This window comes from Apteryx mantelli, chromosome 12 (assembly GCF_036417845.1).
Source record: "Apteryx mantelli isolate bAptMan1 chromosome 12, bAptMan1.hap1, whole genome shotgun sequence".
In the NCBI taxonomy this organism is placed as follows: Eukaryota; Metazoa; Chordata; class Aves; order Apterygiformes; family Apterygidae; genus Apteryx; species Apteryx mantelli.
The window spans coordinates 6,081,871-6,099,412 of record NC_089989.1 but is presented as its reverse complement, the minus strand read 5'-3'; the positions used below and the strand labels follow the sequence as shown (position 1 = coordinate 6,099,412).

The 17,542-nt window shown below is 37.4% G+C and overlaps 2 protein-coding genes across 5 annotated transcripts in view; both read right to left on the bottom strand.

Annotated features, from left to right (window-relative positions):
- The window catches only part of CHDH (choline dehydrogenase), a 463,978-nt gene that overhangs the window by 148,037 nt on the left and 298,399 nt on the right, over nt 1-17,542 (bottom strand). The gene's annotated exons all lie outside the window — the stretch shown is intronic.
- Nucleotides 1,013-17,542, bottom strand: part of DCP1A (decapping mRNA 1A) — a 39,228-nt gene continuing 22,698 nt past the window's right edge. For 2 of the 3 annotated variants that reach the window (XM_013947538.2, XM_067303777.1), the window contains 5 exons: nt 16,434-16,553; nt 9,927-10,691; nt 8,125-8,190; nt 5,867-6,088; nt 1,013-5,103 (listed from right to left, as the gene is read on the bottom strand). In XM_013947538.2, the coding sequence (XP_013802992.1) occupies nt 5,023-5,103; nt 5,867-6,088; nt 8,125-8,190; nt 9,927-10,691; nt 16,434-16,553 (1,254 nt within the window). In that variant the 3' untranslated portion in view covers nt 1,013-5,022. The remainder of the gene's footprint in view (nt 5,104-5,866; nt 6,089-8,124; nt 8,191-9,926; nt 10,692-16,433; nt 16,554-17,542) is intronic. The other variant, XM_067303776.1, reaches the window with a different exon arrangement.

Genomic DNA, 17,542 nt, shown 5'->3' with positions numbered 1-17,542 from the left:
ATGATATGCACCAGTACAGAAACAAAGTTGTTACTTACACTTAAATTGTTTTGTGCTTCAAGAAACATCTTCACAGGTGATACTTGTCTGTTTACAATATTCCCTTTCACATTTACTTGCGCTCTTCTGCTCTTCCTTCCCTCACCCACTTCTCAGGAATCTTCTAATCACCAGTCCTTTGCCTTTTATTTTATTAAAAGCACTCTTTGAAGAAATGCAGCAAGTGATAAAAAGGATCTCTTCACTGCCTTCTTTTCCAATGCTTTTGAACTTGTTCAGGAGCCTCATGTGAAAAAAAGATTCTAAACAGAAGTGAAAAATTGTTTGTTGTATAACTGATGAGGACAAGCTTTGCAGTTAATGGCCATATTTCAATTACAGGTCTATTAACTGAAGTTTACCCTCCTAAAGTAGTAGGTCAGTTAAACCAAAAACAGAACTTTTGCTTTGGTTTTCCTCCTTTTCAGTCTCCCTGTTTTACTTCGTGAAGTTTCAACAGAAGAGTTGCATGATAGCAATCAGACATGATAAGAAAACAGTAAACTCCAGTTTCCAAAATCTATGATCAAAAACCAAGACTAGAATCATTGAATATCACATGCCACGTACTAGATGGATGAGGGGATGTCATAAAAAAATAAAAGTATTAATGAAAGGCACTGAAAAGTTAGAGCTGTACTTATAAGACGGTGAACCTGCAGCTACATTTCTTAAAAGTGAAAGGAAATTAGTCAGTTTATCAAATTCAAAATGCAAGCCTCCCTACAGGAATTACAGAGGACAGCCAGAAGCTGGTACAAGTGACAGATACTGTTCTCAACCATCCTTCAAGTGGGCATGCTGCGTTTTCTTTAGAGAATAGACACTTCTTTTTCTGCCCCTAGTATTAACTGAGGAGATTCAATTTCTCATCTGCAAGACATTAGCCCTAAATAAAATTTGAACTTACCCTTCTAGCAGGCTACTAGCTCTAGAAATAAAAGGAAACATTGGAAGATTTTAGGAGGTGCTGAAACATTTGTTTTGAAGTTTTATTACAAAAATATATTTGCAAACATACAAAATTTTGGATGAAAAATGCTCATTCTTAAACATTTATGCAATAACTTAATATTTGCAAACATACATAGGTGCTATAAAATCCATACCATACCAAAAACGTTAATGATGCAGTATCTACATTTATTGACTTAAAATTATTCTCATTCTAGATTTCCAGAAATTTTTCCTGAAGCCCCCCTTCCCTATGGTCTTCATATTTAAAGAACATGCAAATGGGTAATAACTTGTGCATCCACAAAACTGGTAAAACTCAGACATCGCTAAAAATGCATAATGTACTTAAAAAAAGCAACAAAAAAAAAAACACACACAAAAACCTAACCATGTGCCCATACACAGAATAGATAAAAATAAATAGACCACCAAGTTAAAGATACTGCAGTTTTTCTAACTTGAAGTGAAAGGCAGATATTGCATCTTAACATTTTTGTAACGATGTCAGACAAAACTGAGGTGAAATATATTGCACACATTCCTCCTGTTAAGATATGCTTAAGAAGCAACCCAAATAGCTGGCAAAAAGGTGGCTGATTTGTTTAGAACACTTTTTAAAAGAAGTCCCAAATTAAAGTCTGTTTTTGAAAAAATTTCAGGAATTACATCAGTGACTACACACAGCATAACAGTTTTCAGAACTATACCAAAATAAAGCAATTAGAAATGCAAGCAAAATACATCTAGCAGTGAGTGTTTAAATATTATATTGAGTATGTATACACAGACAGTTAAGCATTTACTTTTTATGAATTAAAATGATTTTTTTTTTTAATTTCATTCAATCGTTCTGCAAATACTGTTTAATTTGGAAAGATATACTGCTTCTAAGTTAATAGCTGTTAGGCACCCTTCATATAAACTTTGCATTATTAAATAACAGCAGATAAATTCTAACTACAAAACTGAAAATTCTGATTTTCCTGAACAATTCAGCAGCTTCAGTAGGCTTCAAAACTGTCTTTGATTAAGTCTGAATTTTTACTTATGCTTTGTTTGTTGTTTAAGGTGACTTAACGCTGGCCGCAAAACACATGCTTAGATAATACAATTCATTTTGGGAATATAGTCCAAACTAATCTTTTTGTTCTCAGAACTAATGGGTAAAATCCCATCAAGTCAGTAGTTTACAAAAAAAAAAAAAAAAAAAAAAAAATCACTTGAAAATGGTCACAAGAAGTTGCTGTGATGACCCACGGTGACTTGCTATGCATTAGTGATCACTACATGCAGCTAACATAAATCAGGCACTGAGACAAGCTGATAATTTTAAAATTTTACAAAAAGTTAAAGTGATCAGAAAAAAAACACCAAACCACAGTTGTCAAAAAACACATTCCACATTTAAACTCAAGTTTTACACTGCAGCTGAGCTTGTGTTTTACAACGCAATTTTTCATTAAAGGGGTTCATCTGTCAAATGCACTTGTCACGTATGGCAGACCAACTCCGCAGCGTATTATTACAGGACACCTTTGTTCTTTCCAGTGTCTATTGGCTACGTATACAGAGGTGAGATTAAACGTGCAGGCTTTCAAGATGTAGGGGTTTGTTTGGAGTAAGAATGCCTGCCTGGTAACTATGATTTCACTTTGCATCTATTTCAAATCATTTTGAAAGCTGGGAAAAGTTTAAACTAGTACACTACAAAAGCAAAGCAAAGCAGGGATCTGCCAACTGTTCATGGAGGTTCCTGGACAGCTGGAAACAAATGCAAGATATTCAGAGTAGAGTCAAACTCTCATAATAGCATTGCTACTTTAAACAGTATTTTTATCAACTGTATATGAGTTAGAAACTCAAACTACAACCCCTTCCCATCATTTCTATAGATCTTTGGATATGACATTAAGGATGAGACTATTTAGCAAACAGTACAAATATTTGCTATCAGCTTCCAATATTTCTATTCTTGGAAACTTATATCAAATCTTTCAAATTCCTTTGAAGAAACTGGAAACTGTTAATAAAAAGCAAGAAGTTATGGACCTAGTCTTTGCTAAATCCAGAGAAAAAAGCAACTCTGTATTTGGTTTAGGCTATCAAAGAAAAAAATTTTTTTTCCATAGGAACTGCTCACTTATTTGTCCTCTTTTCCTTACTAGGTTTTTTGCAAAAAAAAGTTTAGACCTTAGACCTAATTTGAATCTCATTGTTTATGTATATACACAGAATTACATCACTAGAGTTTATGTAGGAAGCTCCTATCTTCCTTAACGAGGCCCACACAGTATATATTGCTGAATTCAAATGCTACCATTAAAGCCAATATATTTCTTGGTAAGTGTGCATGACATTAGCATCTTTCCCTGAATTTTGCACATTTTCCTAACAAAATACTATATATTTTAACTGGAAACATTGAACTCAAGGGCTGAGAAGAGCTTTACAGAAGGCAGGTAGTGCTAAACAAAATATATTTTCCTCAGAAAAAGCTATGAAAAAACTAAAGGATCAAATACATAAAACAAAAATTTGATACATCTAAAACATACCGATTTGTGAACAAGTCACAATTAAAGCTTAATTACTAGTTTCCAATGAAATGGCTGTGCACCTTGACTATGTCAACATTAATTAATCCTTAGGATATATATAAATATTTTTTTGCCAGGAGCCAAACATTTTTTTTTCTTCATATTTCAATAGTGCTGGGTTGGGGGGAGAGAAAGCAGTGCATCATAACTTACTACAAATTATCTTTTCACTCAATAAACCAAAACTTTGCTACTGGAAAAGCATTCTTTAAAACTATTATTGCTGGAAAAACGTGAGACCTACAGTAAAGTCTTACTAACTCCCTTTGCATGCCACAGAGAAGTGGGTAGGCCAACACAGCAGCACAGGAGAATATCATTAGAAATGTTTTGATTTCAAACAGTAAAGTAGGAGGTTAAATTCTTACATTAGTGAATAGTGAATTATTAAATCACATATAAGAAGCCGTAGCATTTTAATTAGATAAAATTCACCCTGAAGTATGAAGAACCAATTTGGGGAGAGGGCAAGAAAAGAAGAGCAGGTGTTTGTTCCCCATCTGCATAGTTTTCAACACTGCAGTTCGAATACAACTGAGGAATGAAACCCCACTATAATACTGGTCCATCCTTAAGCTAAAGGGAAACAAAATATTTCAATTATTATATTGAACACCACTGAACAAGAAGATGGGCTTCCAGTGGTCTTCCAACTATAGAAGTAAAACAAAAGAACTTCAACATCCAACAGAATTATACTGCTGCTTAAATATGATACAATCACTCCGAGGGTTTTGCATATTTCAAATTCTGCCTCTTCAGAGAAAATGGCCTTACTCACTTGGATACCTGTTTAATGTCAGAAATGCAGAAACAAGTACGGTTAAAGGAATATTTAAAAGAAATTCATGTGCATTAGCTAAAGACTGTTTACTGATCACATATTGAGCAAATCATGTTTAATCCCCATATTAAAGATCTAGCTCCAAAGGCCCGATTTCCCAATCTCTCTTCCCCACACCTGCCAACTTAATCACAAGGCATTACCCTCTCCTACTTTAAGTTAGTCCTTAAAACTGGGCCTAGGTTCACCACACCAGAAGAACAAAATTCAGTTGTGTGTAGTGTACTGTACTGTATTATGTATTTGCTGGTTTAAGTAGTATTGATTCTGTAGCTCTTGAAAAGCAAAGACAGCTTGGAATGAAAGCCAGAGCAAACATTTGCACTTTCACTTAATGCTAATGAGAGCTCATATGCAACTTAACTCCCTGTCCCAATAAAAACAAAGGTTTGCTGGTGATGATCACAGTGAAAACCTAGATCACTTCTGAGAACATTACTTTCATAAGTATTTAAGGAATAGTCTTTCCTAATAGGTTCAAATTCAAGACGTTGAAAACTAAATATTCTTTTAAAAAAATACTAGTTTTATATATGAGGCATAATTATTTCTAAAGTGGACATATTCCAATAGATTTAACTTCGATTATAGCTTGTTGTTGTCTGTATTCTTGGTTAGGACTTGCAAGTAGACTTCATGAATAGTGCTGAGGAAACGGGAATCATTCTGCAGGAAAAAAAAACAGCAAACAAACATTAGTACTAAAACAAACACCCCCCCCCCCCAAATCATCAACAGAAAACCCACAAAAATAAGTGCAATTTAATCCTATTTAAGTTGCGCCTAAGGATTCCTAATACAGTCCCTAATATCTCAGGGTTAAGACAAGGAAACTAGCCACCTAGCTGCTCAAAATCCTGAGTTAACATGAAGTTGTTTGACATTCACAGCAACTTCACCATGCTATTAGAGGTCAAAATGATCACACGGATACTTCCAAAGTTACGAGTCTAATTCAGCTGAACTTCAGCTGAACAGCCACTAGAATACTTGCAGTTGCCATTTCAAAGACAAATGCTTCAGTTAAAGATCATTTGAAAACATCAGGTACTTTCAACTTAAGCAGCAGAAACAGTTATGAAAGAAACAACAAAACACCCTTCTCTCCATGTGCCACCCGATATCAGGGCCTTCTACTAATGGAGCTTTTTCCTCAGATGTCCACAAATTTAAATGGATGTGAAAGGACATCCGGTGTGGAGTTCTGTCCTTCCAAGTCCTCCATCTTGTAACCAAAAGACTTAAAACAGGAATAAACTGTGCCATACTACGTAGATGGCATGAAATAATCTACCTCTTCCAGAAGGAAGGACCAACTTCTGTAATGTTTCAAGTCAAAAGGAGTTATAAGGATACAGCATTTCGCAGTACTGGCTGCTCTGTTCGGAACCCCCCATCCCTCAGACACTGAGCTCTGAAAAGACAGGACCTTTATTAGATGTATCAGTGCTTCCTGAAGCTGAGCCCTACTGAGAACAGTAGGGGGTATAGTCTGAATTTCTGTTGTTCCAAGTGTTAAAGGAGGAGAAGAAGAATTGGCTTTATTCTCCACTTCAGTAGTTTTTGTAGCAGACTGCTGGAAAACGCTAGGAGACAAGAGGATTGAAGGAGTTACTGTAGTCGTGGTTGTAACAAACTGTGGAGGTGCAACCTGTAAAAAACAAAAGACTAGTAAGCACTGTGTCCCGTGCGAATGAATGCAGTTATAAAAGGCTGGAGAAATGAGCCTTTAAAGGGGAGGGGGGGTGGGGAGGTAGCCAGTATTATAGTAAGTCAGTTAGATATTACAGAAATAATTGCACATAATGAAGAAATATCTACCTATAAGGGTTAATGTTAATAATAATTCACATTTTAAGAGCTGAAGAAGGTAACAGTATACAATATTCTTGTATGCAGACTCCTTCCTCCCCACGTCATTGCTCCCTTCCAGAATGTGATACATACCACATAGAACAAGAGATCAGCTTTTCACCCAGGGGTAATCAAATGAGCCTGTGGTTGTTTTTAAAATTATTCTTTTCCTTAGGAGCTTATGGAAAAGGGAGTCCTGGATTTTTATTTTACAGTTCTCCAGTCTCTCTCCCCCCCCCCCCGACATTTTAAATTTGAATGAAAGTATCTCAGCACTTCAAAGATATTTAAAATGACTGATGAACTGTAATGAAAGTTTTGGGGTACTCTGAAACATTTGTATTAATAAGTTTTTCCTTTTTGTTTGGAGGAATACGCCGAAGACCATCTTCCTGCCTTATTCCTCTACAGGTCTTTACAGAAAACGACACACCTGCCGTTAATACCTTTCCTTTTAAGCACAAAGCCCAAACATATAGAACTCTATACTTGCATAAAATGGAAGTGAAAAAGACATCAGCTTTGAGCAACTCTAAGATCTCCAGATAACTGTAATTATTCAACACAATAATGCTACATCTTGCTCGTTCCACAGTGCCCACCATGGGGGGAGGGCAGAGGAAAAACAAACCAACAAGAACCACCTCACTCAAAAGAAAGCAAGAGTAAGTACTCTGGTATGCAAGTATGTTTGATAGATCAGCTGCAAAAGTTACCCTTGGAAAATTAAAAATCTTCAGAAGAAGAAGAAGAAGATAAAAAAAACCCTCCAGTCATCTGAAGTTAGCACATATACAGTAACATCAACAACAGCAGAACTGGCAAACTGAATTTGTTCTAGTCAAAACTGTAAAGACTCACACTGTGGGATTTATTTACAAACTGGCTCATGAACCGGCTGTTTAACTTATAGCAGGCCAGTAGCCAAAACAGCATTTTACTTTAAGCAGGGTCATTTTTACTCCCTTCACAATCAGATCTGAACACGCTACTGAAATTGCTTTTGTACAGCGCGGGTTGGGCAAGGAGGAGGTAGCATTTAACACCTTGTAAAAAAGGAGGGGGCGGGTAAAAGGGAGAGTAGAACTAAAGTACAGATGGCATCCTGAAAAAAGTACATAACAGAAAATTAAAACAATTCAAGACTTGACTATTATCAATTGCTTTAAATAGCAATCAAAAAAACTTACAGTCAGCCTATTTTGAGCTGTTATTCAAAGGAAATTGTAATAATGTTAAATCTTATTCAGACCACTAGAATTAGCTACTAGAAAGCTTTGCAGTAGCAAATGCTCTTGTTATTCTTTTCTTGCTCTACCCTTTGTACTATTCACTTGTTATCTTTTTCATAAAACATAAGGTATCTCAGAAACACAGAAAGACACAGCAAGCCAAACATTGCATTTTATGCCTCCAGGGTGTTTAAGGTACTAGCTGGGCTGAAGGCTATTAGACCCTACTACAATATTATAGCATTATTACTGCTTATTTACCAGATAAAAATGCAGTTCAAGTGGTGCTAACTCAGTGCAAGATTGCAGATCCAAAATGTATTCTCATTTCTGCATTACTATCAAGAGCAAGAGGTACTGTACAACACACACAAAAGTTTACTCATTCATAGCTATCTGCAGAATTTCCCTCCCTCCCCCCAGTGCAGCTTGTTTCTACACCATAACAGCATTTTAAATGTGATCAGAAGTAGCAATATGGCTATTTGAGATGCCAATGGATTGCTTCAGTTTTGAAGTATTAAAAAAAGTGATTCCTCCCTCCCACCTCCCAACTGTCCCCCTCCACCCGCAAAATTTGCCAAAACGTTTATTCACTTACTTGACTTGCTTTAGACAAAGTCTTTGGCTGTGGAAACGCTTCTGATTCCTTGTTTTGTTGCACAGTCTAAGTTAAAAAGAAAACATAATTCACAAGTTAGCATGCACAGCTTAATTTTCAGTGGTAGTATCTGTTTTTAAGAAAGCATAAAAAAGCAATTTATCAGATGTTTACATGTAGTTTGTTCCATTTTGTAAAACTGATGTAATCTACAGGAAGGTGGAAAAGGAAAAAGGATTTGAACTGTTTTATGCTTCCAATACTACTACAAAGTCATAAAACCACAGCAAAACATTTCTGAAGGAGATTATTATAGCTAAAACAGAAATAACCCAAGTGCTACAAAATGAAGATTTCAGTACCCTGTAATAACTTTGGTAAACTGATGGGAAAGTAAATTCACTATTTTTTCTGTAAGTTTATCTAATCACCTCTATTGAGATTAGATATTCTTGTCTTGCTAGACTTTTATGTATATATCATTACAAACAGCATCCAGATATAATCTTAAAACCTGACCAAAGACATATTGTAATTTTAGGATTATAAAGTAATAGAAAACAAAAGGCATGTATAGAAGCGACTTTATAAATTCCTCTGGCATTCTTGGAAAGGCTTAATATAGCCCTTCAGCATACCTCTTGGCAGCAAGGTCAGAGGTTTTAAGTGATAACTTTCACCACAGACAATACTTGGTTTACCTGAACCGCAGTGAAAAAATCCACAAGGAATTGATTGGTCTCAATGACAGAAATCAAATTAGTTTTATGAAATGATAACAATGACAAACCAATGATAACAATGACCAACGGGTTTAGGCTGCTGGATATATATATATATATATATATATATATAATCTCTCTCTATATATATACAGATATATATAATGCTGTGTGTGTATATATATAAAATCTCTCTCTCTCTCTCTCTCTATATATATAGATATATATAATGCTGGATATAGATTATATATTTAATCTATCTATAATCTATATCCAGCAGCCTAAACCTGTCGGTACATTTACCACTGAGGGAGCCAGCAACACAGCAGAGCAGCACCAATCGATAGAAAATAATTTACAACACAGAGCCACACACAGCAACCTTGCAGAGTAGCACTGACATTTTCAACTAGTCTCTCAAAACAAGTTTATTGCTTTGGCTCTTATTAAGGTATAGAAGATAGATTTTCCTCAAAGAAACAAAGTTGAAAAGGTGCTTTGCAAGTGAGGCCAGGATAAAACAAACCAAGGTGGCTGACTAGACAAGATAAATCAGTTTATGATCTCTTTTACTAAAGCACCAACAATATCTTGATGTAGCTCATACATATCCCCAACAAAAGGGGTCAATACTGAAGCAGTACAAAAAATCCAAAGCAAGGTAATGGAAAACGGGAAAGCGTTAGTTCAGCACCTTCAAAGAACACCAACTAGACTTCAACAATACCAACTCTTGTAACACTGATCAATCTGCAACCTTCAGTCACTTCTCAGATCATTGCTCTTAACAGAACTTTTACGATGCTAGCACTGGTGAATTCCTTATGATGTACTCATCCACTAACATCCACTAACAGCAGCACCTTGAAAAACCCTTCCAGGTCTGTCACTGATAACAAACGCTAATGACTGAAATCCAAATCCATTATATTTTTAAATTAATTCAGTCAACAAATCACACATTACCAGTCCTTAATTATTTTTAAAAAGCTAATACATAAAAGTACATTTTTAAAGGGAAGTATTTGTAGCCTAAGAACACCTTAAAGATATATGACCATATAGAAACCCACAGAATACCTGAAGTGGAGAGATTATCTTGCTGTTCAAGGTTGGTGGTTTACTGTGCGATTCTTTGAAGCTTTCTGGTGTTGCAAGTTGGCCAACCGAGGCAGAGGTGTTTGGTGTTAAGGAAGTCTTAGTGACAGACTGCTGTTGCATTTGGTCATGCTGTGGGGTCAACCTGAGTTTCTGGAGAAGATCAACACTTGTATGGGATGCATTTGAGACAGTTCCTGTATTTGTTGATGTCAAGGGTGGTATAAACTGGCTTTGGCCAGCCATTAGATTTTGTGGAGCGTGGTTCACTTCAGATGGCAGCTGATTCACTAGTGGGGATATCTGCTTGGCAGCTTGCTGCATAACTTGCATTATGCTGTTGTTTTGTTTTAGGCCAGGAAGCATCTGAGCAGAGGCAGCTTCCATTGTCGAGGCTGAATTAAGAACAGGGCTTAAACGAACTGAATAGCTTGAAACATTTTTTACATCAGGCTGGGAAACTGAAGCTGGAGGTATTAGCATAGGTGTTAAACATTCCTGCTGATTCAGAGCATTGGTACTGGTTTTAACCCCGGGACTTTCTGATTTCCCTAATGGTTGTTGTATTACTGTTGACTGGTCAAAGGAAAAAGGCAAGAGCAAACTGCGCTGCTCTCTGGCAGAGGTGTCAGGCTGCGACTTCTCCATCCGCTCTGGGGTGGGATATGGAACTGCTGCTTGTTCCTTTGGTACAGAAGTTCCAAACAATTCTTCCAAAGTCAGATGCTTTTGCCTCGACTGAAATGGCTAAAAAGAAGGGAAAAAGGAGTTTACAGAGTCAGTACAGAAATATCCTATACCTCTGTGCCTCTCACACAGCCTATTACAGCTTTCAAAACACAAAACAACAAAAATGAAAAAGTTTGTATTATTAAACTGTTTAAAATGCAGTTTGGATATCAAGCGTCTCCTATTTACAGGAATTTTTAAGCTTATTTCATTTACAAGAAACAGCCTCTCTATATAGACTAATTACACAAAAAACCCTCATGAGGATTTAGGAAATAACTATTGTTGCACTGTGACACAGCTAATTAACTCAAGGTGGCCCACGCATCATAACAGAGCCCGTTCCAGACGATGCCCTGACATTCAGCTACGGAGTGCCACTGAAGCGCTGCTGTGGGCAGGCAATTTCAGAAGTTTCAGGAAGGGTAATTTCAGAAAGCCTTAGCTATGGGGGAAAATTTCTGAACTTCACGTGGCAAGCATAGCAAAATTTTTTTGCTGAAAATGTAAGAGAACGTCCAGCTGAAGTAAAGCTGATTTTGTCACCAAATTCTGTACTCACATTAATGGCATCTATTGAGCCAAAAAAACCCTATTTTCTCCAAAAGCATGCTAAAAATATTCGTATATACAAAACAGTTGTGGAGGAAGTAAAAGACCAGTACTTAAAACAAGTTACTCAAGAGCTTCAGTATTGTAATTTGCAGTGCCTGGTTAGTTACTTGACTAATATCAGTGACTCAGTTCAAGCGCAAAGACCAACAGCATCATAAATATAAGGCATATCTCAAATAGAGATATCTGAGATCACTAAGTTTTCAGTCATCTGTGTTTCAGAATCACAGCTTCAGACTAACCTTGAAGAAGGCTATTTGTCAGTTGTCACATGACTCTCCCTTCTTTTTTCAAAATCGCACATTTCTCCCCTCAATGCGCATTATTTTTGTGTTCTAAATGCCCCCAACTCCATATGTAGAAGTTGTAATAAAGATGGTAGTCCAATGAAGTGTCACTGCAATAAACGTTTACATCCCATCCATTTGTGTATGATACCTCATTTGAGGGGAGAAAGGGAGGAAGGTATTTAATTCCTCCCCTCACCCCCGCAAGCATCGGCTAAGACGAAAAGGAACCCACAGCAATACCAAGAGTACGTCAGTACCTTGAGGGCTGGACGCAGCCATGATGGAGAGGAAAGGGCAAGAGCGCTGTGAAGTCCGCACAGCCTTCTACGGACAGCGTGGTGTCCGAGACTAAAGAAGGTGGAAGGCTACAGACTGTCGTAAGATGACATCTGCCATTGACCACCCCTAGCTACAGAAGGCATTTTGGGGGCAGCAGGGGAAGGAGAGAGGACCCTCCTCTCCCTCCTCTCCCCAATTGTCAGTAGCAAACAAACAAAACTGTCACGGAATTGGAAAGGTTAGGAATGATCAAGCCGCGAGAGAGAGGGAGAGAGAGGGAGAGAGAGGGAGAGAGAGGGAGAGAGAGGGAGAGAGAGGGAGAGAGAGGGAGAGAGAGGGAGAGAGAGGGAGAGAGAGGGAGAGAGAGGGAGAGAGAGGGAGAGAGAGGGAGAGAGAGGGAGAGAGAGGGAGAGAGGGAGAGAGAGGGAGAGAGAGGGAGAGAGAGGGAGAGAGAGGGAGAGAGAGGGAGAGAGAGGGAGAGAGAGGGAGAGAGAGGGAGAGAGAGGGAGAGAGAGGGAGAGAGAGGGAGAGAGAGGGAGAGAGAGGGAGAGAGAGGGAGAGAGAGGGAGAGAGAGGGAGAGAGAGGGAGAGAGAGGGAGAGAGAGGGAGAGAGAGGGAGAGAGAGGGAGAGAGAGGGAGAGAGAGGGAGAGAGAGGGAGAAACCTGACAGTACACGCTTACACAGTTGATCTAACAGTACATGCCTAGACAGTTTTTTCACCTTTTTCACTCACAATGCAATAGATGTTTCTTAAGGTAAAATAATCAGTATAAACCCGAATATATATATACGCCTCAAGGAGGGGTGTGCGCGCATGCATGCGCACACAGTTTCCCCATCCTTGAGTCTCTCCCAAAGTACACATCAGCCTACAGCACCAAAATTGTTGGAAAAATCTGATTTTAAGGAGTTTATATACTTAATTATTTTGCTCTACTGTCTTTAGCAATCACTATGTTAAAAAACAATACAAGGTTAGCAAGAAAGAAGAGTTATCAAGTAAGATTTTTAGTACAGCTTTGGTTTTGTTCTCCAAAATTAGCTATCTTGTGGAAAAGTCTACTCCTTTCTATCAAAATAGAAGTTCATTAAACAAAGAATAGAAAAATGCCCCTTTCATCATTTTAGAAGAGTCTGCAGAAATCAAGATTCTTTGCAGTGTAGGAGAAACAGCAGAAGTCCCAGCAATGCAGTTGAGGTGACACACAATAAAGAAAAAGACAAATTACTTGCTCTCAGTTAAAAGAAAAATAAAAAAAAACAGCATCCAAGAAAAGATTGAAGAAAAAAAAAAAGCAGGATTGCTCAGGTCTCCTAGCATTTCAGCTGTTGAGAGGCAATGAGGCACATTTTTCAAAACAGTAATTTGTATGTTTGAGAACTGTTAAGCAATTATTAGATGCATTAAAATCAACACAGCTAATGAATCGCAGGCTCCTGTATACCATTTTGGAGGAAAAAAAAATATTGCCTTTCTTCAGCAGTATAATGAGAAGTGTCCTAGTTAATCCCTGTAACACACCCATCCAATTCTATCCTAAGACACCCAAACCTTATTCCAAGCCAGTCTCTTATACAGCAGATATTTTAGCTGAAATCATTTAAAATGTGTTTTGCTGAAGAGAAAAGAAACAGCTACTAACACCCTCAGATTTTTCCTGCTTTTTAGGTTGCACGGGACCAGCAATTATGTAAAGCAGCTAGACTAAAATGCAACATACTGTTCAGCAGACGAAGTGGCCTGCAGCATAATTCCAGCGTGGTCTGCTGGTACGTCCACACAAACGAAGATGCTAGTTTACGATGACAGCTATTGTACCGTGCCATTGCCATGCTAGCTCTCATTCCAGTAACACAGAAAACGGCAGTGAAGGTATGGCAGCATACGTAGTACATGAATAGCAAAAAAACCCAAAACAAAACAAAACCCCCAAACCAAAAAAAAAAACCAACCACAAAACCAAACCAAACCCAACTCCAAAACCACAAACATAACTTACTGACTTCTGCCCAGGTTACTAACTTGCGCTGCCATTGCTAATATTCATTATTAGCAAGATTATTATCAGACAAGTTCATTCTGTAGGTAAGACTTTCTGTAGTATGTAAATCTTGTTACTGTGTTAGGAATTCTTCCTAGAAAGTTGTTCTTGGCTTCCTCTATTGATCTTACTGTTCTGGAAACCTATCCTTCATCTCTAAAGATTATGTTAAGAGAAATATGATGGTTCCATCTCATTTCAAACTGAGTTTTTCACCTCAGTATGATAAACTCACTAACTTTTCTTTAATAATACACTACAACCTTCAAGGAGTGAACAAGAATCTCTACCATATTCTGATCTAAGTCAGACTAGTCCCTTACATGGATATATAGCATCTAACACTGTTTAAGTTAACTCCCATCCTTAAACATCAAAACGTCTTTTGCCTGTCCCATCTCTGGCTGAGGTGTATTTCAAATGTTACCACCTCACTGTAGTATGGAGACCCTTCTCAGCAGGGCAACAAGGCAGCATGACCACCGTGCTTGATAGGAGCAGAGGGCTGCAGATAAGATTTCTCCAGAAATCATTTCAGATATATTGAGAGGGATGAGTTAGTCAGAGCTGGCATTACAAAGTTTACCCTCAGCATTCTAGAAACTACCCAGCTTTGCTGATCACTAGTTCAAAAGCATTTCGTGATACAATCAGTTTGCCTTTTGAACTGCCAAGATACAAAACTTAAACTTCAGATTGTCACAGGAGACACAGCTGTTTGTTTTTATTCCCAGATCTCTCATATTTTTGCCATGAAATATGAAGCTAATTAACTAACATGAGTGCTACATTTTGCAGAGGGGTTCAGAAACTCATAGTATCTATCATATGTGCACTATTGGTTTTAATTCACTGGTCATCCGTTTCAACTAAATTAAAAAGTATATATAAATTTTACAGCTGAAATGGAGTGTTTTCCTGCTCTTCTTCCAGTTGTCCACATGCTATTAAAAAATGTGATTAAGAACGATCAAACTCATCTGTGCTATAGCTGAACCCAGGTAGCTAGCTTTACAGAAGTACACTATCAGCACTCTTATGTTACTAAATTTTTTATTCAATATCTCTGCAAATATTATCATATTTACTACTCCTACAAAGCAAGTATTTGTTTAGAACTACCGAGTGCGAGGTGGTATAAATTTTCATGGGGCATTTCATTTCTCAGATACTGTGCTTTACTGCTTGCAAAAGACAACAGTTAAGCCATGGCAAGGGCTTCGAGGCAGGCTTTACCAGTTCACTTCTGTGGGTTTTTTTTTTTTTTAAGGGGAACCAGTACTGAATTTTGTCTCCACTGGGTGGCACTGTAAGCAGGCACAAATTACTTGTGTTGCAGGGAATCTAATTACAGCAACAATTCGATTTTTTTTTTAAATGAATCTTCAAAAAGTCTTGTATAAAACTACAAATTCCTTATGCATAGGGGCTTACTAGGAAAATAGTGCCAATTACTGAACTATCACTGCCTACATTCCAACCACTCCAGCCATGCTACTAGACATGCTGTTGCAAAGATAACATCTAAGTGAAGCAGAAGTCGTAATACACGTGAATGTTGTCTCTAGCATTTTTACTGTGGTTTAATCTTTAATTACAGGAATAACACCAGGCTTGAGAATTTATAGATATCTGGATGCATCCTGATTGAGCACATTGTATCTAACACTATCTGGAACAGATCTACACCACACTAGAATTATCACATCATCACTGAGAAATTTTAGATTATTCCTTACTGCAAAGCAAGGAATACACTATCAAAGTTCTAAAAAAAGAAACAAAACAAAACCAAAAAACCCCAAACACAAACTAGCTACAGAACTATGCCAGAAGCTAGGAAAACACCCAGTCAGTTATGCCCAAGAGAATTTGGTGCTGCCATGCCCGAAGTGCTTTCTATATCTGGTCTAGCAACTCACTGCTAATTTAAGTTAGCAAGACTGTAGCTATACCTTTGAAGGCAGCACAGACACACTTTAGGTAACCGTCTCAGACATGAGAAAGCAGGGCTTGAATTCGTATGCGAGAGACTGGAACACAATGTACAGTTAACTGATGCCATATTCAGTCTGCAGAGGCAGCAAAGGTTATTTTCTCTTGCTTCCTCACCGTAAGTCATTCTGCACAGGGCTCTACACCACCACAGACCGACTTCCAAGAATCTAAGTTAGCCCATTTAAACAATCTCGAATATTCACTATAGCATGGACATAGCCTCATATTTTTAAATGACAACTTCGAAGACAAAATTTAGGCTCAAAAAAACCCCCAACTTCCCACTAGTTTATGTAAAGCCAAAACAAAGAACATACCAAGTGATCTTAGACAAGCACAGATGTAAGAGATGGGAGTGGATACAGAGATACATTTTAAACTTCCAAATATATTTATTTCTTTTCAAGCTGAAGCATGATAGTTTTAGTAGACAACACTACAGGCATTCTTTGGGGGGGGGGGGGGAAGATGTTCTAGTACCAAAACAAAGTACTGATGAAGACAAGCACCTTATTTAGGTTTGGATGAAACATACCTGATCTTGCATTTGTAATGAAGTTGCTTGTTCTGAAGTCTCTGTGCTTTCTGACTTTGTGGGATTTGCATTTTGTTGAACTCCAGAACTTGATACAATACTCAAGTCACTGATCTGATTCTAAAAAAAACAACAAAAAAACCCAAAAAGAAATTATTATAAATACTTAAGTTTTTTAGCCTATGTTTAGTCACTACTACAATTCTGTTATGTGGTACTTCAACTGAAATACAGAAGATATACTGATTTTTTCAAAGACAGTGGGGAATTCACAAACTTTAGGAAATAAAATCATACCAAGACATCCACCATCTGGAATGTGTTCATTATGCTTTTACTCTTTACTACCAAGAAACTAAGACAACTTGCTTCATATATTTTTCACTAAGAAGGAAAAGAGAGGCAGATTTCTCACATCTTTGTCTTCATTAGCTGCTAACAAAGAAATTTGCAAGACTTCATTGAATCAAGAATCCAAGCTAGAAACAACTTCGAAAAATCCTGTTAGAAACTATTCTAAGTAATTGCAAAGGGAGCTTGCCACAAAGTTATTTCTACCAGGGTTATTTAACCATGTGCATGTAATTTCACAAGGTGTCAACTTGTTTTGACAAAAGGCAGAAAACAGGCAAGAGAGTTGCAGTGACGGACAGTGTGATGTCTGCAGTTCGAGTTGACCTCCACCTTTTATTAATGTTTACATTTGTTTGTTTAAAACAAAAAGTGTATTAGAGTTTGAAGCACTGAACAAATTCAGCCTAACATTCAATAGATAAACTATGCCTTATGCACATGACATACCTGAACAGCAGCACAACACATGACAACTGCTCTGGTCATTTCAATGACAGCAGCAAAATATGGTTTGCATTTTTTTTTAAACAGTAAATTAGACACAACCTGAACTTTGTTATTGTGTTGTTTTCAATTTCTAATTTTCTAATTGAAAACAATACCATTTTCCAATTGAAAACAATAAATACAAAATCAAGACTACATATCGTCATTTATGGGACAGAAGAGAGGAGCAACTTCTTCCCTTTCCCCTTTTTAACAAGCCAACTGGAAGGTAAAAACCACATTAGGCCTGAGATGCTAGACTACCTTGT